The sequence below is a fragment of the Corvus hawaiiensis genome, assembly GCF_020740725.1.
Source record: "Corvus hawaiiensis isolate bCorHaw1 chromosome 37 unlocalized genomic scaffold, bCorHaw1.pri.cur SUPER_37a, whole genome shotgun sequence".
NCBI classification, from domain to species: domain Eukaryota; kingdom Metazoa; phylum Chordata; class Aves; order Passeriformes; family Corvidae; genus Corvus; species Corvus hawaiiensis.
In genome coordinates, this window is record NW_025963262.1 from 120,361 (window position 1) to 142,945 (window position 22,585).

The window sequence follows — 22,585 nt, forward strand, 5'->3', positions numbered from 1 at the left end:
ACTCACCTGAGAACCCCAAACTCACCTGGAAGCTCCCAAAATTCACCTGGGAACCCCAAAATCCAGCTGGGAGACCCCAAAATCCACCTGAGAGACCCCAAAGTCCCCCTGGAGCACCCCAAAATCCACCTGGGGGACCCCAAAATTCACCTGGGACCCCAAAATCCCCCTGGGAACCCCCAAAACCTCACCTGGGACCCCCCAAACCCACCTGGGACCCCCAAAATCCACCCGGGGGACCCCCAAAACCTCACCTGGGAACCCCAAAACCTCACCTGGGACCCCCCAAATCCCCCTGGGAACCCCAAAACCTCACCTGGGACCCCCCAAAATCCACCTGGGACCCCCCAAAATCCCCCTGGGAACCCCAAAATCCACCTGGGGGACCCCAGAATCCACCTGAGAGACCCCAAAACCTCACCTGGGAGACCCCAAAATCCACCCGGGGGACCCCCAAAAACCTCACCCGGGACCCCCAAAACTCACCTGAGACCCCCCCAAAATCCACCTGGGACCCCCCAAAATCCCCCTGGGAACCCCAAAATCCACCTGGGGGACCCCAAAATTCACCCTGGGACCCCAAAATCCCCCTGGGAACCCCAAAACCTCACCTGGGACCCCCCAAACCCACCTGGGACCCCCCAAAATCCACCCGGGGGACCCCCAAAAACCTCACCTGGGAGACCCCAAAATCCACCCGGGGGACCCCCAAAACCTCACCCGGGACCCCCAAAACTCACCTGGGACCCCCCAAAATCCACCTGGGACCCCCCCAAAATCCCCCTGGGAACCCCAAAATCCACCTGGGGGACCCCAAAACCTCACCTGGGACCCCCCAAAATCCCCCTGGGACCCCCCAAAATCCCCCTGGGAACCCCAAAATCCACCTGGGATCAACCAAAATCACCCGGGACCCCAAACCTCACCTGGACCCCCAAACCTCACCCGGGACCCCCAAAACCTCACCCGGGACCCCAAAACCTCACCTGGGACCCCCCAAACCTCACCTGGGACCCCCAAAACTCACCTGGGGGACCCCAGAATCCACCTGAGAGACCCCAAAACCTCACCTGGGACCCCCCAAAATCCACCCGGGGGACCCCCAAAACCTCACCCGGGACCCCCAAAACCTTACCTGGGACCCCCCAAAATCCACCTGGGAACCCAAAACTCACCTGGGACCCCCAAAACCCACCTGGGGGGACCTCAAACCCCACCGGGGACCCCCCAAAACCTCACCTGGGACCCCCCAAAATCCACTGGACCCCCAAAACCCACCTGGGGGACCTCAAACCCCACCGGGGACCCCCCAAAACCTCACCTGGGACCCCCCAAAATCCACCTGGGACCCCACCTGGGGGACCCCGGAGGTGCCTCAGCCGCGTGTCCCCCCAGGTGCGCGGGTGCCCAGGTGGGTGCTGGAGGGCCACACCTGTGCCCCGCCCTGGCAGGCCGCGCTCTTCCGGGGGCGCCGCTTCATCTGCGGGGGGACCCTGGTGGCGCCCAGGTGGGTCCTGACTGCTGCCCACTGCCACGCCCCCGGGTACGGCCAGGTAACGGGGGTCACCTGGGCACGGGAGGGACCGGCTGGGCACCCCTGGGGCCACCTGGGCATGGGAGGGACCGGCCAGGGTCACCTGGGGTCACCTGGGCACAGGAGGGACCGGCCGGGGTCACCTGGGGTCACCTGGGGTAACCTGGGGTCACCTGGGCACCCCTGGGGTCACCTGGGCACGGGAGGGACTGGCCAGGGTCACCTGGGGTCACCTGGGCACAGGAGGGACCGGCCGGGGTCAGCTGGGGTCAGCTGGGGCCACCTGGGCACGGGAGGGACCAGCTGGGGTCAGCTGGGGTCAGCTGGGGTCAGCTGGGGTCACCTGGGCACAGGAGGGACTGGCCGGGGTCAGCTGGGGTCACCTGGGGTCACCTGGGCACAGGAGGGACCGGCCAGGGTCACCTGGGGTCACCTGGGCACCCCTGGGGTCACCTGGGCACGGGAGGGACCAGCTGGGGTCGCCTGGGCACCCCTGGGGTCACCTGGGCACAGGAGGGGTCACCTGGGCATGGGAGGGACCACCTGGGCACATCTGGGCACACCTGGGCACCCCTGGGGTCACCTGGGCACAGGAGGGACTGGCTGGGGTCAGCTGGGGTAACCTGGGGTAACCTGGGGTCACCTGGGCACCCCTGGGGTCACCTGGGCATGGAAGGGACCGGCTGGGCACCCCTGGGTCACCTGGGCACAGGAGGGACCGGCCGGGGTCAGCTGGGGTCAGCTGGGGTCACCTGGGCACAGGAGGGACTGGCTTGGGTCAGCTGGGGTCACCTGGGGTCACCTGGGCACCCCTGGGGTCACCTGGGCATGGAAGGGACCAGCTGGACACCCCTGGGGTCACCTGGGGTCACCTGGGCATGGGAGGGACCACCTGGGCACACCTGGGCACACCTGGGCACCCCTGGGGTCACCTGGGCACAGGAGGGACTGGCTGGGGTCACCTGGGGTCACCTGGGGTCACCTGGGCACAGGAGGGACTGGCTGGGGTCACCTGGGGTCACCTGGGGTCACCTGGGGTCACGCTGGGCATGGGAGGGACCGGCTGGGGTCAGCTGGGGTCACCTGGGGTCACCTGGGCATGGGAGGGGTCACCTGGGCATGGGAGGGACCACCTGGCACATCTGGGCACACCTGGGCACCCCTGGGGCCACCTGGGCACGGGAGGGACCGGCCAGGGTCACCTGGGGTCACCTGGGGTCACCTGGGCACGGGAGGGACTGGCTGGGGTCAGCTGGGGTCAGCTGGGCACGGGAGGGACCGGCTGGGCACCCCTGGGGTCACCTGGGCACAGGAGGGACTGGCTGGGGTCACCTGGGGTCACCTGGGCACCCTGGGGTCACCTGGGCATGGGAGGGACCACCTGGGCACCCCTGGGGTCACCTGGAGTCACCTGGGCATGGGAGGGCTCACCTGGGAACCCCTGGGCAACCCTGGGGTCATCTGGGGTCACCTGGGCACAGGAGGGACTGGCTGGGGTCACCTGGGGTCACCTGGGGTCACCTGGGCACACCTGGGGTCACCTGGGCATGGGAGGGACCAGCTGGGCACACCTGGGAACCCCTGGGCACCCCTGGGCACACCTGGGGTCACCTGGGCATGGAAGGGACCAGCTGGGCACCCCTGGGCACCCCTGGGGGTCACCTGGGCACGGGAGGGACCACCTGGGCACATCTGGGCACACCTGGGCACCCCTGGGGTCACCTGGGACTCACCTGGGCACAGGAGGGACCACCTGGGGCACACCTGGGGTCACCTGGGCTCATGTGGGCATGGGAGGGACCACCTGGGCACACCTGGGGTCACCTGGGCACACCTGGGGCCACCTGAGGGGGGGGGGGAGGGGTCACATGGGACTCACCTGGGCACGGGGAACTCACCTGGGCATGGAAAGAGGCTCACCTGGGCACTCGGGAATGGCTCAGGTACCACCTGGGTACCACCTGGGTGCCACCTGGTGCCACCTGGGTACCACCCACCCCCTCACCTGTCGCCTCTCTCTCCCCACAGCCCCATCAGCGTCCGCCTCGGAGGCCGCGGCCGCCACCGGGTGCGCCCAGGTGAGGCCCCGGCGGGCACAACCGCCGCGGGCGAGGCCCCGCCAGGTGAGGCGGCCGCCGCGGCGGGCGAGGCCGCACCTGCGCCAGGTGAGCAGCGGCGGCGCTCGGTGCGCGTCTTCCGCTTCCCCCGGCTACAACGAGACCTCCAAGGACGGCGACCTGATGCTGCTGCGGCTGCAGGTGCCCGCGCACCTGAGCCGCCAGGTGAGCCCCCTGCCGCTGGCGCGCACCTGCGCCGCGCCCGGCACCACCTGCCAGATCTCCGGCTGGGGCTCCACCACCAGCCCTGAAGGTGAGGGCACCTGGGGGGGGAGGGGGTGGGGGGAGCTGGGGCAGGTGAGGGCACCTGGGGGGGGGAGGGGGTGTACCTGGCACAGGTGAGGAGGGGGGTACCTGGGCACAGGTGAGGGCACCTGGGGGGGAGGGGGTGTACCTGGGCACAGGTGAGGGCACCTGGGGGGGGAGGGGGGTAGCTGGGGTGGGGGAGGAGGGGGTATCTGGGCAGAGGTGAGGGTACCTGGGGTGGGTGAGGGAGGGGGGTACCTGGGCACAGGTGAGGAGGGGGGTACCTGGGCACAGGTGAGGGCACCTGGGGTGGGTGAGGGAGGGGCAGTTACCTGGGCACAGGTGAGGGCACATGGGCACAGGTGAGGAGGGGTTACCTGGGCACAGGTGAGGGGGGGGTTACCTGGGCACAGGTGAGGGCACCTGGGCACAGAGTGAGGAGGGGTTACCTGGGCACAGGTGAGGGAGGGGTTACCTGGGCAGAGATGAGGAGGGGTTACCTGGGCACAGGTGAGGAGGGGTTACCTGGGCACAGGTGAGGGCACCTGGGCACAGGTGAGGGAGGGGTTACCTGGGCAGAGATGAGGAGGGGTTACCTGGGCACAGGTGAGGGCACCTGGGCACAGGTGAGGGAGGGGTTACCTGGGCAGAGATGAGGAGGGGTTACCTGGGCACAGGTGAGGAGGGGTTACCTGGGCACAGGTGAGGGCACCTGGGCACAGGTGAGGGAGGGGTTACCTGGGCAGAGATGAGGAGGGGTTACCTGGGCACAGGTGAGGGCACCTGGCACAGGTGAGGGAGGGGTTACCTGGGCAGAGATGAGGAGGGGTTACCTGGGCACAGGTGAGGGGGGGGTTACCTGGGCACAGGTGAGGGCACCTGGGCACAGGTGAGGTGGGGTTACCTGGGCACAGGTGAGGGAGGGGTTACCTGGGCAGAGATGAGGAGGGGTTACCTGGGCACAGGTGAGGGCACCTGGGGTACAGGAGGGGGGTAGCTGGGACAGGTGAGGGAGGGGTTACCTGGGCAGGTGAGGAGGGGTTACCTGGGCACAGGTGAGGGCACCTGGGCAGAAATGAGGAGGGGGTACCTGGGCACAGGTGAGGGCACCTGGGGGTGGGAGGGGCAGTTACCTGGGCACAGGTGAGGAGGGGTTACCTGGGCACAGGTGAGGGCACCTGGGGTACGGGAGGGGGGTAGCTGGGACAGGTGAGGAGGGGTTACCTGGGCACAGGTAAGAGCTCACCTGGGCACAGGTGAGGGGTCTGGGAGCTCATGGGAATGCCCGCAGGGGAGGGCACACCTGGAGCAGGTGAGGGGGGAATTGAGGCGTTATCTGAGCACAGGTGAGAGCTCAGGTCAGGTGTGACCTGCTCAGGTGTGACCCCAGAGGTGACCCAGCTGTGACCCAGGTGTGACCCCAGCTATGACCCCAGGTGTGACCCCAGGTGTGACCCCAGGTGACCCCAGCTGTGACCTGCTCAGGTGTGACCCAGGTGTGACCCCAGGTGTGACCCCAGAGGTGACCCCAGCTGTGACCCCAGGTGTGACCCAGGTGTGACCCCAGCTGTGACCCCAGCTGCGACCCCAGGTGTGACCCCAGGTGTGACCCAGGTGTGACCCCAGGTGTGACCCCAGGTGACCCCAGGTGTGACCCAGGTGTGACCCCAGGTGTGACCCCAGAGGTGACCCCAGCTGTGACCCCAGGTGTGACCCAGGTGTGACCCCAGAGGTGACCCCAGCTGTGACCCCAGGTGTGACCCCAGGTGTGACCCCAGAGGTGACCCAGCTATGACCCCAAGAGTGACCCCAGGTGACCCCAGGTGTGACCCAGGTGTGACCCCAGGAGTGACCTGCTCAGGTGTGACCCCAGCTGTGACCCCAGCTGTGACCCCAGGATGACCCCAGGTGACCCCCAGGTGTGACCCCAGGTGACCCCAGGTGTGACCCCAGGTGTGACCCAGGTGTGACCCCAGCTGTGACCCCAGGTGACCCCAGGTGTGACCCAGGTGTGACCCCAGCTGTGACCCCAGCTGTGACCCCAGGTGTGACCCAGGTGTGACCCCAGAGGTGACCCCAGCTGTGACCCCAGGTGTGACCCCAGGTGTGACCCCAGAGGTGACCCAGCTATGACCCCAAGAGTGACCCCAGGTGACCCCAGGAGTGACCCAGGTGTGACCCCAGGAGTGACCTGCTCAGGTGTGACCCCAGCTGTGACCCCAGCTGTGACCCCAGGTGTGACCCCAGAGGTGACCCAGCTATGACCCCAAGAATGACCCCAGGTGACCCCAGGTGTGACCCAGGTGTGACCCCAGGAGTGACCTGCTCAGGTGTGACCCCAGCTGTGACCCCAACTGTGACCCCAGGTGTGACCCCAGCTGTGACCCCAGGATGACCCCAGGTGACCCCCAGGTGTGACCCCAGGTGACCCCAGGTGTGACCCCAGGTGTGACCCAGGTGTGACCCCAGCTGTGACCCCAGGTGACCCCAGGTGTGACCCAGGTGTGACCCCAGGTGTGACCCAGGTGTGACCCAGGTGTGACCCCAGGATGACCCCAGGTGACCCCCAGGTGTGACCCCAGGTGACCCCAGGTGTGACCCCAGGTGTGACCCAGGTGTGACCCCAGGTGTGACCCCAGGTGACCCCAGGTGTGACCCAGGTGTGACCCCAGGTGTGACCCCAGAGGTGACCCCAGCTGTGACCCCAGATGTGACCCCAGGTGTGACCCCAGAGGTGACCCCAGGTGTGACCCCAGGTGTGACCCCAGGTGTGACCCCAGCTGTGACCCCAGGTGTGACCCCAGAGGTGACCCAGCTATGACCCCAAGAATGACCCCAGGTGACCCCAGGTGTGACCCAGGTGTGACCCCAGGAGTGACCTGCTCAGGTGTGACCCCAGCTGTGACCCCAGGTGTGACCCCAGGTGTGACCCAGCTGTGACCCCAGGATGACCCCAGGTGACCCCCAGGTGTGACCCCAGGTGACCCCAGGTGTGACCCCAGGTGTGACCCAGGTGTGACCCCCAGCTGTGACCCCAGGTGTGACCCCAGGTGTGACCCCAGCTGTGACCCCAGCTGTGACCCCAGCTGTGACCCCAGGTGTGACCCCAGAGGTGACCCAGCTATGACCCCAAGAGTGACCCCAGGTGACCCCAGGTGTGACCCAGGTGTGACCCCAGGAGTGACCTGCTCAGGTGTGACCCCAGCTGTGACCCCAGGTGTGACCCCAGCTGTGACCCCAGCTGTGACCCCAGGATGACCCCAGGTGACCCCCAGGTGTGACCCCAGGTGTGACCCCAGGTGTGACCCCAGGTGTGACCCAGGTGTGACCCCAGCTGTGACCCCAGGTGACCCCAGGTGTGACCCAGGTGTGACCCCAGGTGTGACCCCAGCTGTGACCCCAGCTGTGACCCCAGATGTGACCCAGGTGTGACCCCAGAGGTGACCCCAGCTGTGACCCCAGGTGTGACCCCAGCTGTGACCCCAGGTGTGACCCCAGAGGTGACCCAGCTATGACCCCAAGAATGACCCCAGGTGACCCCAGGTGTGACCCAGGTGTGACCCCAGGAGTGACCTGCTCAGGTGTGACCCCAGCTGTGACCCCAGCTGTGACCCCAGGTGTGACCCCAGCTATGACCCCAGCTGTGACCCAGGTGTGACCCCAGCTGTGACCCCAGCTGTGACTCTGAATGACCCCAGACGTAATCACAGGTGTGACCCCAGGATGACCCCAGGGGACCCCAGCTATGACCCCATGATGACCCCAGGTGACCCCAGGTGTGACCCCAAGTGTGACCCCAGCTGACCCCAGCTGTGACCCCAAGTGTGACCCCAGGTGTGACCCCAGGTGTGACCCCAGGTGTGACCCCAGAGGTGACCCCAGGTGTGACCCCAGGTGTGACCCAGCTGTGACCCCAGCTGTGACCCAGGTGTGACCCCAGCTGTGACCCCAGGATGACCCCAGGTGACCCCAGGATGACCCCAGCTGTGACCCCAGCTGACCCCAGCTGTGCTTTCAGTGACCTTCCCCAAGGACCTGCACTGCAGCCAGGTGACCATCGTCCCCGAGCTCACCTGTCGCCGCATCTACCCCGACTCCATCACGCCCAACATGGTCTGTGCCGGGGAGCCCCGGAGCCGCGCCGACACCTGCCAGGTGAGGCCGGCATTTCGGGCCGATTCGAGGCCATTCGGGGCAATTTCAGCTCGAATTTGGGTTGATTTCGGCCCAATCGGGGTTGATTTGGGGTCGGTTTGGGTCCCTTGGGTGATTCGGAGCCATTTCGGGGTCGTTGGAGGCCGTTTTGGGGTGATTCGAGGTATTTTGGGGGGATTTGGAGGCGATTTTCAGGCGCTTTGGGTCAATTCAGTTTTGGGGTGATTTCAGGGTGATTTTGCTCAATTCTTGCCATGATTTCGCTGAATTTTCGCTGTTTCGGGGAAAAATTTTGCCCCAAGTTTTGGGGTCCTCCCCCTGACCAGCCACCCCCCCCCGATTTTGTCCCCTCAGGGCGACTCCGGGGGGCCCCTGATGTGCAACGGGCGCCTCCAGGGCATCACCTCGTGGGGGCCGGGAGTGTGCGGGGACCCCCGGAAACCCGGGGTCTACGTCAACCTCTGCCGCTACGGCCGCTGGCTGCAGGACACCATGGCCCAGAACTGACCCCCAACACGGCCACGGCCACCCCCAAACCCCCCCAGAGCCCACGAGCCCAAAAATCCCCAAAACTGCACCCCAAAATCCCCAAGAATCCACCCCGAAAATCCCCCCAAATCCAGCCCGAAATTCAAAAAGATCCACCCCAAAAAATCCCCCCAAATCCAGCCCGAAATTCAAAAAGATCCACCCCAAAAAATCCCCCCAAATCCAGCCCGAAATTCAAAAAGATCCACCCCAAAAATCCCCAAAATTGCACCACAAAATCCCCAAGAATCCACCCCAAAAATCCCCCAAATCCAGTCCGAAATTCAAAAAAATCCAGCCCAAAAATCCCCAAAATTGCACCCCAAAATCCCCAAGAATCCACCCTGAAAATCTCCCCAAATCCAGCCCGAAATTCAAAAAGATCCACCCCAAAAAATCCCCCCAAATCCAGCCCGGAATTCAGAAAGATCCACCCCAAAGATCCCCCAAAATCCAGCCCGAAATCCCAAAAAAAATCCACCCCAAAAATCCCCAAAATTGCACCCCAAAATTCCCAAGAATCCACCCCAAAAATCCCCCAAAATCCAGCCCTGAAATTCAAAAAAATCCACCCCAAAATCCAGCCCGAAATTCAAAAAGATCCACCCCAAAAATCCCCCAAAATCCACCCCAAAAAATCCCGGTGTCTGGGATGCTAAAATCCCAGAAATCCACCCCAAAAATCCCAAAAAACTCATTCCAAAAATTCACCCCAAAATCTCCAAAAACCCACCCAAAAATAAAAAAAAAAAAAAACCAAAAATCCCAAAAATTCCCCAAAATCCGGCCCAAAAAATCCCAAAAATTCCACCCAAAAAATCCCAAAAATTCCACCCCAAAAATCCCAAAAATTCCACCCCAAAAAATCCCAAAAATCCACCCCAAAAAATCCCAAAAATCCACCCCAAAAAATCCCAAAATTCCACCCAAAAAATCTCAAAAATTCCGCCCAAAAAATCCCAAAAATTCCACCCCAAAAATCCCAAAAATTCCACCCCAAAAAATCCCAAAAATCCACCTCAAAAAATCCCCCCAAATCCACTCCAAAAATCCCAAAAATTCCACCCCAAAAATCCCGGTCGTGGCCCCAAAAATCAAAAAAAAACCACCCAAAAAATCCCAAAATTTCCACCCAAAAAATCCCAAAAATTCCACACAAAAAATCCCAAAAATCCACCCCAAAAAATCCCAAACATCCAGCTCAAAAAATCCCAAAATTTCCACCCAAAAAATCCCAAATAATCCAGCCCAAAAATCCATCCGAAAAATCCCAAAAATCCACCCCAGAAATCCCAACATTTCCTTGCAAAAAATCCCAAAAATCCACCTCAAAAAATCCCAGTCACGGCCAAAAAAAATTCCCCAAAATCTGCCCCAAAAATCCCAAAATTTCCACCCCAAAAATCCCAAAAAATCCACTCCAAAAATCCCAAAAATTCCACCCCAAAAATCCCAAAAATTCCCCCCCAAAAATCTCAAATAATCCAGCCCAAAAATCCCAAATAATCCAGCCCAAAAATCCCAAACATCCAGCTCAAAAAATCCCAAAATTTCCACCCAAAAAATTCCCAAAATCCGCCCGAAAAATCCCAAAAATTCCACCCAAAAAATCCCAAAAATCCGCCTCAAAAAATCCCAAACATGCAGCTCAAAAAATCCCAAAAATCCACCCAAAAAATCCCAAAAATTCCACCCAAAAAAAATCCCAAATAATCCAGCCAAAAAATCCCAAACATCCACCCCAAAAATCCCAAAAATCCACCCCAAAAATCCCAACATTTCCACCCCAAAAATCCACCCCAAAAAATCCCAAAAATTCCACCCAAAAAATCCCAAAATTTCCACCCAAAAAATCCCAAAAATTCCACCCCCAAAATCCCAAAAATCCACCCGAAAAATCCCAAAAATTCCACCCAAAAAATCTCAGAAATTCCGCCCAAAAAATCCCAAAAATTCCACCCCAAAAATCCCAACATTTCCACCCCAAAAATCCCAAAAATCCACCCGAAAAATCCCAAAAATTCCACCCAAAAAATCCAGGCCCCGCCCCCTCAGCCTCTGGCCCCGCCCCCGTCCTGGCCACGCCCCTCAGCCTCTGGCCCCGCCCCCTCAGCCTCTGGCCCCGCCCCCTCGGCCTCTGGCCCCGCCCCCTCGGCCTCTGGCCACGCCCCCGTCCTGGCCACGCCCCCTCAGCCTCTGGCCCCGCCCCCTCAGCCTCTGGCCACGCCCCCTCAGCCTCTGACCACGCCCCCTCGGCCTCTGGCCACGCCCCCGGCCCCGCCCCTCCCCCCTCGGGCTCCGCCCCCCGGCGCCGGCGTTGGGGGGTCCCTGGGTGGGGGAGGGGCGGGGGAGGGGCTCAATAAAGGGGTTCGGAGGCGGAGTCGGCTCCGTGGTGTGGAGTGGGGGAGGGGCGACACCAAAGTGACCGCTAGGTGACCACAAGGTGACCTCAAAGTGACCATAAAGTGACCACAAGGTGACCACAAAGTGACCTCAAAGTGATCACAAGATGACCCCAAAGTGACCACAAAGTGACCACAAAGTAACCTCAGAGTGACCACAAGGTGACTACAGTGACCACAAGGTGACCAGAATGGGACATCGAGGTGACCACAAAGTGACCACAAGGTGACCACAAGGTGAGCACAAGGTGACCAGAATGGGTCATCAAGGTGACCCCAAAGTGACCATGAGGTGACCGCAAGGTGGCCATGAAGTGACCACAAGGTGACCGCAGTGACCGCAAGGTGACCGCAAGGTAACCAGAATGGGACATCAAGGTGACCACAAAGTGACCACAAAGTAACCTCAGAGTGACCACAAAATGACCACAAAGTGACCACAAGGTGACATCAAAGTGACATCAAGGTGACCACAAAGTGACCACAAAGTGACCACAAAGTAACCTCAGAGTGACCACAAAGTGACCTCAAAGTGACCAGAAAGTGACCTCAAAGTGACCTCAAAGTGACCAGAATGTGACCTCAAAATGACCACAAAGTAACCTCAGAGTGACCACAAAGTGACCTCAAAGTGACCACAAAGTGACCACAAGGTGACCACAAAGTGACCTCAAGCTGACCATAAAGTGACCTCAAAGTGATCACAAGATGACCCCAAAGTGACCACAAAGTGACCACAAAGTAACCTCAGAGTGACCACAAAGTGGCCACGAAGTTGACCACAAGGTGACCACAAAGTGACCTCAAGCTGACCATAAAGTGACCACAAAGGGGCCTCCAAAGTGGCCACAAAGTGACCAGAAAGTGACCACAAAGTAACCTCAGAGTGACCACAAGGTGACCACAAAGTGAACCCAAGGTGACCACAAAGTGACCAGGAAGTGACCCCAAGGTGACCTCAAAGTGACCCCAAAGTGACCTCAAGGTGACCTCAAAGTGACCACAAGGTGACCACAAAGTGACCTCAAAGTGATCACAAGATGACCCCAAAGTGACCACAAAGTGACCACAAAGTAACCTCAGAGTGACCACAAGGTGACTACAGTGACCACAAGGTGACCAGAATGGGACATCGAGGTGACCACAAAGTGACCTCAAAGTGACCACAAGGTGACCACAAGATGACCAGAATGGGTCATCAAGGTGACCCCAAAGTGACCACGAGGTGACCGCAAGGTGGCCATGAAGTGACCACAAGGTGACCGCAGTGACCGCAAGGTGACCGCAAGGTAACCAGAATGGGACATCAAGGTGACCACAAAGTGACCACAAAGTAACCTCAGAGTGACCACAAAATGACCACAAAGTGACCACAAGGTGACATCAAAGTGACATCAAGGTGACCACAAAGTGACCACAAAGTGACCACAAAGTAACCTCAGAGTGACCACAAAGTGACCTCAAAGTGACCACAAAGTGACCACAAGGTGACCTCAAAGTGACCGCAAAGTAACATCAGAGTGACCACAAGGTGACCACAAAGTGACCTCAAAGTGACCATAAAGTGACCACAAAGGGGCTTCCAAAGTGGCCACAAGGTGACCTCAAGGTGACCTCAAAGTGACCACAAGATGACCTCAAAGTGATCACAAGATGACCCCAAAGTGACCACAAAGTGACCACAAAGTAACCTCAGAGTGACCACAAAGTGGCCACGAAGTTGACCACAAGGTGACCACAAAGTGACCTCAAGCTGACCATAAAGTGACCACAAAGGGGCCTCCAAAGTGGCCACAAAGTGACCACAAGGTGACCACAAAGTGACCAGAAAGTGACCACAAAGTAACCTCAGAGTGACCACAAGGTGACCACAAAGTGAACCCAAGGTGACCACAAAGTGACCAGGAAGTGACCCCAAGGTGACCTCAAAGTGACCCCAAAGTGACCTCAAGGTGACCCCAAAGTGACCACAAGGTGACCCACCCACCACTGTTGAGGTTGACCATGCTTGACCCCTCCACAGATGACCCTTGACCCCACCATGGGTTGACCAACAGTTGACCACTGACCATGGCTTGACCTCTTGACCCCACCATCTGTTGACCCAATGACCCCTCCATGGCTTGACCATTACTGACCCTTGACCCCACCATGGCTTGACCAAGGCTTGGCCTCTTGACCTTCCATGGGTTGACCCAATGGCCCCTCCATGAGTTGACCAAAGGTTGACCACTGACCAAGGGTTGACCACTGACCATGGTTGACCACTGACCAAGGGTTGACCCCTTGACCCCATCACGGCTGACCTCAAGCCCACCACAGGTTGACCAATTGACCATGAGGTGACCCAATGACCCCGCCATGAGTTGACCAAAGGTTGACCACTGACCAAGGGTTGACCACTGACCAAGGGTTGACCCAATGACCCCTCCATGAGTTGACCAAAGGTTGACCACTGACCAAGGGTTGACCACTGACCATGGCTTGACCACTGACCGAGGGTTGACTCCTTGACCCCATCACGGCTGACCTCAAGCCCACCACAGGGTGGTGACCAACAAAGGTTGACCAGTTGACCATGAGGTGACCCAATGACCCCACCATGGCTTGACCAAAGGTTGACCACTGACCATGGATTGACCACTGACCATTGGTTGACCCAATGACCCCGCCATGAGTTGACCAAAGGTTGACCACTGACCAAGGGTTGACCACTGACCATTGGTTGACCCAATGACCCTGCCATGAGTTGACCAAAGGTTGACCACTGACCAAGGGTTGACCACTGACCATTGGTTGACCCAGTGACCCCTCCATGAGTTGACCAAAGGTTGACCACTGACCAAGGGTTGACCACTGACCATGGCTTGACCACTGACCGAGGGTTGACCCCTTGACCCCTCCATGAGTTGACCAAAGGTTGACCACTGACCAAGGGTTGACCACTGACCATGGATTGACCACTGACCGAGGGTTGACCCCTTGACCCCATCACAGCTGACCTCAAGCCCATCACAGGGTGGTGACCAATAAAGGTTGACCAGTTGACCATGAGGTGACCCAATGACCCCACCATGGCTTGACCAAGGGTTGACCACTGACCAAGGGTTGACCACTGACCATTGGTTGACCCAGTGACCCCTCCATGAGTTGACCAAAGGTTGACCACTGACCAAGGGTTGACCACTGACCATGGCTTGACCACTGACCATCGCTTGACCACTGACCAAGGGTTGACCCCTTGACCCCATCACGGCTGACCTCAAGCCCACCACAGGGTGGTGACCAACAAAGGTTGACCAGTTGACCATGAGGTGACCCAATGACCCCACCATGGCTTGACCAAAGGTTGATCACTGACCATGGATTGACCACTGACCATTGGTTGACCCAATGACCCCGCCATGAGTTGACCAAAGGTTGACCACTGACCAAGGGTTGACCACTGACCATGGCTTGACCACTGACCATGGCTTGACCACTGACCAAGGGTTGACCCCTTGACCCCATCACAGCTGACCTCAAGCCCACCACAGGCTGACCAATTGACCATGAGGTGACCCAATGACCCCACCATGGCTTGACCCACTGACCCCTCCATTGGTTGACCCTTGACCCCCCCATGGCTTGAGCATGAGTTGACCTCTTGACCTTTGGACCCCACCATCGTGTGCCCATGTCCCCGCAGTGCCACCAGCCCCCAGTGCCACCCAGTGCCACCCACCCCCAGTGTCACCCAGTGCCACCCCCCAGTGCCACCCCCAGTGCCACCCAGGGCCACCCAGTGTCACCCGGTGCCACCCAGTGCCACCCACCCCCAGTGTCACCCAGTGCCACCCCCAGTGCCACCCCCAGTGTCACCCCCCAGTGCCATCCAGTGTCACCCCCAGTGTCAGCCAGTGTCACCCCAGTGCCACCACCAATGTCACCCCCCAGTGTCACCCAGTGCCACCCCCAGTGCCACCCCCAGTGTCACCCACTGTCACCCAGTGTCACCCAATGTCACCCTCAGTGCCACCCCCAATTTCACCCCCAGTGTCACCCAGTGCCACCCCCAGTGCCACCCCCAGTGTCACCCCCAGTGTCACCCAGTGCCCTCCCAGTGCCCTCCCAGTGCCACCCCCAGTGTCACCCAGTGTCATCCAGTGCCACTCCCAGTGCCACCCTGAGCCACTGCCACCCACCCCCAGTGTCACCCAGTGCCACCCCCAGTGTCACCCCCAGTGTCACCCCCAGTGTCACCCAGTGTCACCCAGTGCCATCCCCAGTGTCACCCAGTGTCACCCCCCAGTGTCACCCTGCGTCACTGCCACCCCCCCAGTGCCACCCAGTGTCACCCAGTGCCACTCCCAGTGCCACCCTGAGCCACTGCCACCCACCCCCAGTGCCACCCAGTGCCACCCTCAGTGCCAACACCAGTGTCACCCCCCAATTTCACCCCCCAATGTCACCCCGTGCCACCCCCAGTGCCACCACCAGTGCCACCCCCAGTGTCACCCAGTGTCACCCCCAGTGCCACCCCCAGTGTCACCCTGCGTCACTGCCACCCCCCCAGTGCCACCCAGTGTCACCCAGTGCCACTCCCAGTGTCACCCTGAGCCACTGCCACCCACCCCCAGTGCCACCCAGGGGCACCCAGGGCTGCCCAGAGCCATCCCCCAGTGCCACCCAGTGTCACCCCCAATGTCACCCAGTGCCACCCCAGTGCCACCCCAGTGCCACCCCCAGTGCCACCCCCCAGTGTCACCCAGTGTCACCCCCAGTGCCACCCTCAGTGTCACCCCCAATGTCACCTCCAGTGCCACCCAATGCCACCCTCAGTGTCACCCCCAGTGTCACCCCCAGTGCCAGCCCCAGTGCCACCCCCAGTGCCACCCAGTGCCACCCAGTGTCACCCCCAGTGCCACCCAGTGCCATCCAGTGTCACCCCCAGTGCCACCCCCAATGTCACCCCCAGTGTTCCCCCCCAGTGCCGCCCAGTGCCACCCCCAGTGCCACCACCAGTGTCACCCAGTGTCACCTCCAGTGCCAGCCCCAGTGCCACCCAGTGTCACCCAGTGCCACCCAGGGGCACCCAGTGTCACCCAATGTCACCCCCAGTGTCACTCAGTGCCACCCCCAGTGCCACCCCAGTGCCACCCCCAGTGCCACCCAGTGCCACCCAGTGTCACCCAATGTCACCCCCAGTGTCACCCAGTGCCACCCCCAGTGCCACCCAGTGTCACCCCCAGTGCCACCCCCAGTGTCACCCAGTGTCACGCCCAGTGCCACCCTCAGTGTCACCCCCAATGTCACCTCCAGTGCCACCAAATGCCACCCTCAGTGTCACCCCCAGTGTCACCGCCAGTGCCAGCCCCAGTGCCACCCCCAGTGCCACGCAGTGCCATCCAGTGTCACCCCCCAATGTCACCCCCAATGTCACCCCCAGTGTTCCCCCCCAGTGCCGCCCAGTGCCACCCCCAGTGCCACCACCAGTGTCACCCCCAGTGTCACCCAGTGCCACCCCCAGTGTCACCCCCAGTGCCACCCAGTGCCACCCAGTGTCACCCAGTGTCACCCCCAGTGCCACCCCCAGTGTCACCCTGCGTCACTGCCACCCCCCCCAGTGCCACCCAGTGTCACCCAGTGCCACTCCCAGTGCCACCCTGAGCCACTGCCACCCACCCCCAGTGCCACCCAGGGGCACCCAGGGCTGCCCAGAGCCATCCCCCAGTGCCACCCAGTGCCACCCCCAGTGTCACCCTCGGCCACTGCCACCCACCCCCAGTGCCACCCAGTGTCACCCAGTGTCACCCGTGTCCCCTGAGCCACCCTGGTCACTGCCACCCACCCCCAGTGTCACCCAGTGTCAACCAGTGCCACCCCCAGTGCCACCCCCAGTGCCACCCCCAGTGTCACCCAGTGTCAACCAGTGCCACCCCCAGTGCCACCCAGTGTTACCCAGTGTCACCCCCAGTGTCACCCTCGGCCACTGCCACCCACCCCCAGTGCCACCCAGTGCCACCCCCAGTGTCACCCGTATCCCCTGAGCCACCCTGGTCACTGCCACCCACCCCCAGTGTCACCCAGTGTCAACCAGTGCCACCCCAGTGTCACCCCCAGTGCCACTCCCAGTGCCACCCAGTGCCACCCCCAGTGCCACCCAGTGTCACCCAGTGTCACCCAATGTCACCCCCAGTGCCACCACCAATGTCACCCCCAGTGCCACCCCCAGTGTCACCCCCAGTGTCACCCAGTGCCCTCCCAGTGTCACCCCCAGTGTCACCCAGTGCCACCCCCCAGTGTCACCCAGTGTCACCCCCAGTGCCACCCCCAGTGTCACCCAGTGCCCTCCCAGTGCCACTCCCAGTGCCACCCTGAGCCACTGCCACCCACCCCCAGTGCCACCCAGTGCCACCCCCAGTGTCACCCGTGTCCCCTGAGCCACCCTGGTCACTGCCACCCACCCCCAGTGTCACCCAGTGTCACCCAGTGCCACCCAGTGTCACCCCCAGTGTCACCCCCAGTGCCACCCAGCGCCACCCCCAGTGTCACCCCCAATGCCACCCAGTGTCCCCTGTCACCCGTGTCCCCTGAGCCACCCCGGGCCACTGCGACCCCCACCAGTGCCACCCCCAATATCCCCAGTGTCCCCTGTGCCACCACCTCCACACCCTCCCCAGTGTCACCAGTGCCACCTGAGTCACCCAGAGCCACCCCCGGTGTCACCCTGGCACCCCCCGTGCGTCACCCGCGCCACCCCCGCCTTGTCGCCTGTGTCACCTCCGGTGTCAGCGCGGGGACAGCGCGGGAGGGGAGGGGACAGGGCGGGGGCGGCCCCGGAGGTGACACTGGGTGACACTGGGTGACACTGGGTGACACTGGGTGGGGGAGGGGTCATTAGCGCGGGCGGCGACACCGGCGGGACCGGTCGGGCCCCGCCCCCCCCCCCGGGCGGTGTCGCTGTCGCTGTCGCTGTCGCTGTCGCTGTCGCTGTCGCCGGTCCTGGGGGTCCCCGAGTGACACCCCCGGGTCCCCTGGTGTCCCCTCGAGTGTCCCCCGTGTCCCCCAGTGTCCCCAGTGTCCCCCAGTGTCCTCTCATGGTCCCCAGTGTCCCCTCGAGTGTCCCCTCGTGTCCCTTTGTGGTCCCCCTGTGTCCCCCAGTGTCCCCCCATGGTGCCCAGTGTCCCCCAGTGTCCCCAGTGTCCCCTCATGGTCCCCAGTGTCCCCCAGTGTCCCCCGTGTCCCTCCAGGTGTCCCCTCATGGTCCCCAGTGTCCCCAGTGTCCCCGAGTGTCCCCGAGTGTCCCCAGTGTCCCCCAGTGTCCCCTCATGGTCCCCAGTGTCCCCTCACGGTCCCCTCAAGCGTCCCCCGTGTCCCTCCAGATGTCCCCAGTGTCCTCCCAAGTGTCCCCGAGTGTCCCCTCGTGGTCCCCAGTGTCCCCTCGAGTGTCCCCAGTGTCCCTCCAGGTGTCCCCCGTGTCCCCTCGAGTGTCCCCTCGTGTCCCTTTGTGGTCCTCCTGTGTCCCCCAGTGTCCCCTCACGGTCCCCAGTGTCCCCTCCAGGTGTCCCCAGTGTCCCCTCACGGTCCCCAGTGTCCCCAATGTCCCTCCAGATGTCCCCTCGTGTCCCCAGTGTCCCCTCCAGGTGTCCCCAGTGTCTCCCCATGGTCCCCAGTGTCCCCCAGTGTCCCCTTGTGGTCCCCAGTGTCCCCCTCATGGTCTCTGTGTTCCCTCGTGTCCCCCCAGTGTCCCCAGTGTCCCCAGTGTCCCCAGTGTCCCTCCAGGTATCCCCTCGTGGTCCCAGTGTCCCCTCACGGTCCCCGAGTGTCCCCGAGTGTCCCTGAGTGTCCCCAGTGTCCCCCAGTATCCCCAGTGTCCCCCAGTGTCCCTGAGTGTCTCCAGTGTCCCCTCGAGTGTCCCCCGTGTCCCTCCAGGTGTCCTCAGTGTCCCCCAGTGTCTCCTCACGGTCCCCAGTGTCCCCGAGTGTCCCCAGTGTCCCCCAGTGTCCCCTCACGGTCCCCAGTGTCCCCCAGTGTCCCCAGTGTCCCCTCATGGTCTCTGTGTCCCCCAGTGTCCCCCAGTGTCCCCAGTGTCCCCTCATGGTCCCCAGTGTCCCCCAGTGTCCCCTTGTGTCCCCTCGTGTCCCCCTATGGTCCCCAGTGTCCCCAGTGTCCCCGAGTGTCCCTGAGTGTCCCCAATGTCCCCCAGTGTCCCCCAGTGTCCCCTTGTGTCCCCTCGTGTCCCCCCATGGTCCCCAGTGTCCCCTTGTGTCCCCAGTGTCCCCGAGTGTCCCTGAGTGTCCCCAGTGTCCCCAGTGTCCCCCAGTGTCCCCGAGTGTCCCTGAGTGTCCCCAGTGTCCCCAGTGTCCCCCAGTGTCCCCGAGTGTCCCTGAGTGTCCCCAGTGTCCCCAGTGTCCCCCAGTGTCCCCGAGTGTCCCTGAGTGTCCCCAGTGTCCCCTCATGGTCCCCAGTGTCCCCAGTGTCCCCCAGTGTCCCCAGTGTCCCCCAGTGTCCCCCAGTGTCCCCAGTGTCCTCTCATGGTCCCCAGTGTCCCCTTGTGTCCCCTCGTGTCCCCCCATGGTCCCCAGTGTCCCCTTGTGTCCCCAGTGTCCCCGAGTGTCCCTGAGTGTCCCCAGTGTCCCCAGTGTCCCCAGTGTCCCCCAGTGTCCCCGAGTGTCCCTGAGTGTCCCCAGTGTCCCCTCATGGTCCCCAGTGTCCCCAGTGTCCCCCAGTGTCCCCAGTGTCCCCTCATGGTCCCCAGTGTCCCCAGTGTCCCTCCAGGTGTCCCCAGTGTCCCCCCATGGTCCCCAGTGTCCCCAGTGTCCCCTCATGGTCTCTGTGTCCCCCAGTGTCCCCCAGTGTCCCCAGTGTCCCTCCAGGTGTCCCCAGTGTCCCCCCATGGTCTCCAGTGTCCCCTCGAGTGTCCCCCGTGTCCCTCCAGGTGTCCCCAGTGTCCCCCAGTGTCCCCTCATGGTCCCCAGTGTCCCCGAGTGTCCCTGAGTGTCCCCAGTGTCCCCTCATGGTCCCCAGTGTCCCCAGTGTCCCCCAGTGTCCCCAGTGTCCCCTCATGGTCCCCAGTGTCCCCAGTGTCCCTCCAGGTGTCCCCTCGTGGTCCCAGTGTCCCCTCATATTCCCTGGTGTCCCTCCAGTGTCCCCGAGTGTCCCCCAGTGTCCCCTCACGGTCCCCCGTGTCCCTCCAGGTGTCCCCAGTGTCTCCCCAAGTGTCCCCTCGTGTCCCCTCGTGGTCCCCAGTGTCCCCAGTGTCCCCTCACGGTCCCCAGTGTCCCCAGTGTCTCTCCAAGTGTCCACGAGTATCCCTGAGTGTCCCCAGTGTCCCCCCATGGTCCCCAGTGTCCCCCAGTGTCCCCTCACGGTCCCCCGTGTCCCCGAGTGTCCCCTCGAGTGTCCCCAGTGTCCCCTCGAGTGTCCCCTCGTGTCCCTTTGTGGTCCCCCTGTGTCCCCTCCCGTGTCCCTCCAGGTGTCCCCTCGTGGTCCCCCAGTGTCCCCTCATATTCCCTGGTGTCCCCGAGTGTCCCCAGTGTCCCCGAGTGTCCCCTCGAGTGTCCCTCGTGTCCCTCCAGGTGTCCCCTCGTGGTCCCCAGTGTCCCTCCAGACGTCCCCAGTGTCCCCTCGAGTGTCCCCAGTGTCCCCTCAGGTGTCCCCTCCCATATCCTCCCGTGTCCCCAGTGTCGCCTCACGGTCCCCGGTGTCCCCTCGAGTGTCCCCTCGTGTCCCCTCATGGTCCCCAGTGTCCCCTTCATGGTCCCTGTGTCCTCTCGTGTCCCTCATGACCTCCCCATGTCCCCACCTGTGTCCCCTCAGGTGTCCCCGTGTCTCCTCATGTCCCTTCAAGGTCCCCCAGTGTCCCCTCAGGTGTCCCCTGGTCACCCCCCCTGTGTCACCGGTGTCCCTTCAAGTGTCCTCCTGCCCCCTCATTGTCCCCTCAGGTGTCCCCTCATTGTCCCCTCAGGTGTCCCCTCAGTGTCCCCTCATTGTCCCCTCAGTGTCCCCCCAGGAGCCTGGGGACACCTGGCCGGGCCGGACACACCCTGGGAAGGGCCGAGGGGACAGGGGAGGCCAGGGGTCACCTGGGGGGGGGAGGGGACACACCTGGGGTCACCTGGGGGTCACCTGTCACACCTGAGAGAGGGGACACACCTGGGGTCACCTGGGGGTCACCTGTCACACCTGAGAGAGGGGACACACCTGGGGTGGGATGGATGGGAAAGGATGGGGAGAGGGATGGGGACCAGGATCAGAACCGGGATCGGGATCGGGATTGGGACCAGGAACAGGACTGGGATTGGGATCAGGACTGGGATCGGGATTGGAATTGGGGCCAAGATCAGAACTGGGATTGGGATCAGGATGGGGATTGGGGCCAGGATCAGAACTGGGATTGGGATCAGGATGGGGATTGGGGCCAGGACCAGGATCAGAACTGGGACTGGAATCAGGACTGGGATTGGGATTGGAATTGGGACCAGGATCAGAACTGGGATCGGGATCGGGATCAGGATCGGGATTGGGTCCAGGATCAGGACCAGGATCAGGACTGGGACTGGAATCAGGACTGGGATTGGGTCCAGGATCAGGACCAGGATCAGAACTGGGACTGGAATCAGGACCGGGATCAGGATCGGGATTGGGTCCAGGATCAGAACTGGGATCGGGATCAGGATCGGGATTGGGTCCAGGATCAGGACCAGGATCAGGACTGGGACTGGAATCAGGACTGGGATTGGGATTGGAATTGGGACCAGGATCAGAACTGGGATCAGGATCGGGATTGGGACCAGGATCAGGACTGGGATTGGGATTGGGATCAGGACCAGGATTGGGATTCAGATCAGGATCAGGACCGGGATTTGGATTGGGATCAGAACCGGGATCAGGATCAGGACAGGGATTGGGATCGGGACCAGGATCAGAACCGGGATTGGAAATGGGACAAGGATCGGGACTGGGATCAGAATCAGGATTGGGATTAGGATTGGGATTGGGATTGGGATCGGGACTGGGATTGGAATTGGGATTGGGATCAGGACCAGGGCTGAGATCGGGATCGGGATCGGGGCAGGAATCGGGGTCTGGAGCAGGGTCAGGATCAGGACAGGGATGAGGATTGGGATCAGAATTGGGCTGGCATCAGGATTGGCATCGGGATCAGGACCAGGATTGGGATTGGGACTGGGACCGGGATTGGGATTGGGATCAGGATAAGGATAAAGAGGGGGATTGGGACCGGGACTGGGATCGGGATCAGGATTGGGATTGAGATCAGGATCAGGGTCAGGACTGGGATTGGGATCAGGATTGGGACTGGGATTGGGCCCAGGATCAGGGTCAGGACTGGGATTGGGATCAGGATCAGGATTGGGATCGGGATCAGCACCAGGGTCAGGACTGGGATTGGGATCAGGATTGGGACTGGGATTGGGTCCAGGATCAGGATCAGGACCACGGTCAGGGACCTGGATTGAGACCGGGATTGGGATCAGAATCAGGATTGGGATGAGGATCAGGATTGGGATCGGGATTGGGATAAGGAGAGGGATTGTGATGGCCATCGGTCCAGGATCAGGACCGGGATTGGGACCAGGACCCAGATTGGGATCGGTTTT

At 61.9% G+C, this 22,585-nt stretch overlaps 2 protein-coding genes across 2 annotated transcripts in view; one reads left to right on the plus strand and one right to left on the minus strand.

The window, feature by feature from the left end:
* LOC125320789 (kallikrein-14-like) overlaps positions 1 to 8,642 on the plus strand; it is a 19,057-nt gene extending 10,415 nt beyond the window's left edge. Inside the window, 6 exon segments of the mRNA XM_048293212.1 lie at positions 1,396 to 1,543; positions 3,563 to 3,612; positions 3,700 to 3,743; positions 3,745 to 3,904; positions 7,916 to 8,052; positions 8,407 to 8,642. Of these exon segments, the coding sequence (XP_048149169.1) occupies positions 1,396 to 1,543; positions 3,563 to 3,612; positions 3,700 to 3,743; positions 3,745 to 3,904; positions 7,916 to 8,052; positions 8,407 to 8,559 (692 nt within the window). The 3' untranslated portion in view covers positions 8,560 to 8,642.
* Positions 8,643 to 12,528: 3,886 nt separating this feature from the next.
* On the minus strand, positions 12,529 to 14,175 carry LOC125320791. The gene is made up of 2 exons (XM_048293214.1): positions 13,248 to 14,175; positions 12,529 to 13,062 (listed from the first exon to the last, which is right to left on the minus strand). The coding sequence occupies exons 1-2, from the start codon at positions 14,056 to 14,058 to the stop codon at positions 12,908 to 12,910; spliced, it is 966 nt and encodes a 321-aa protein (XP_048149171.1). The 5' UTR covers positions 14,059 to 14,175; the 3' UTR covers positions 12,529 to 12,907.
* Between the last annotated feature and the right edge of the window lie 8,410 nt (positions 14,176 to 22,585).

Excerpts from the sequence above, each read along its gene's own strand:
- LOC125320791 (XM_048293214.1), bottom strand. The coding sequence starts at position 14,058 with ATGGTGGGGTCATTGGGTCACCTCATGGTCAACTGGTCAACCTTTATT. Across the intron at positions 13,063-13,247 it reads GGGTCAACCCTTGGTCAGTG|GTCAAGCCATGGTCAGTGGT; the intron begins GTCAACCATGGT and ends TGGGGTCAAGAG.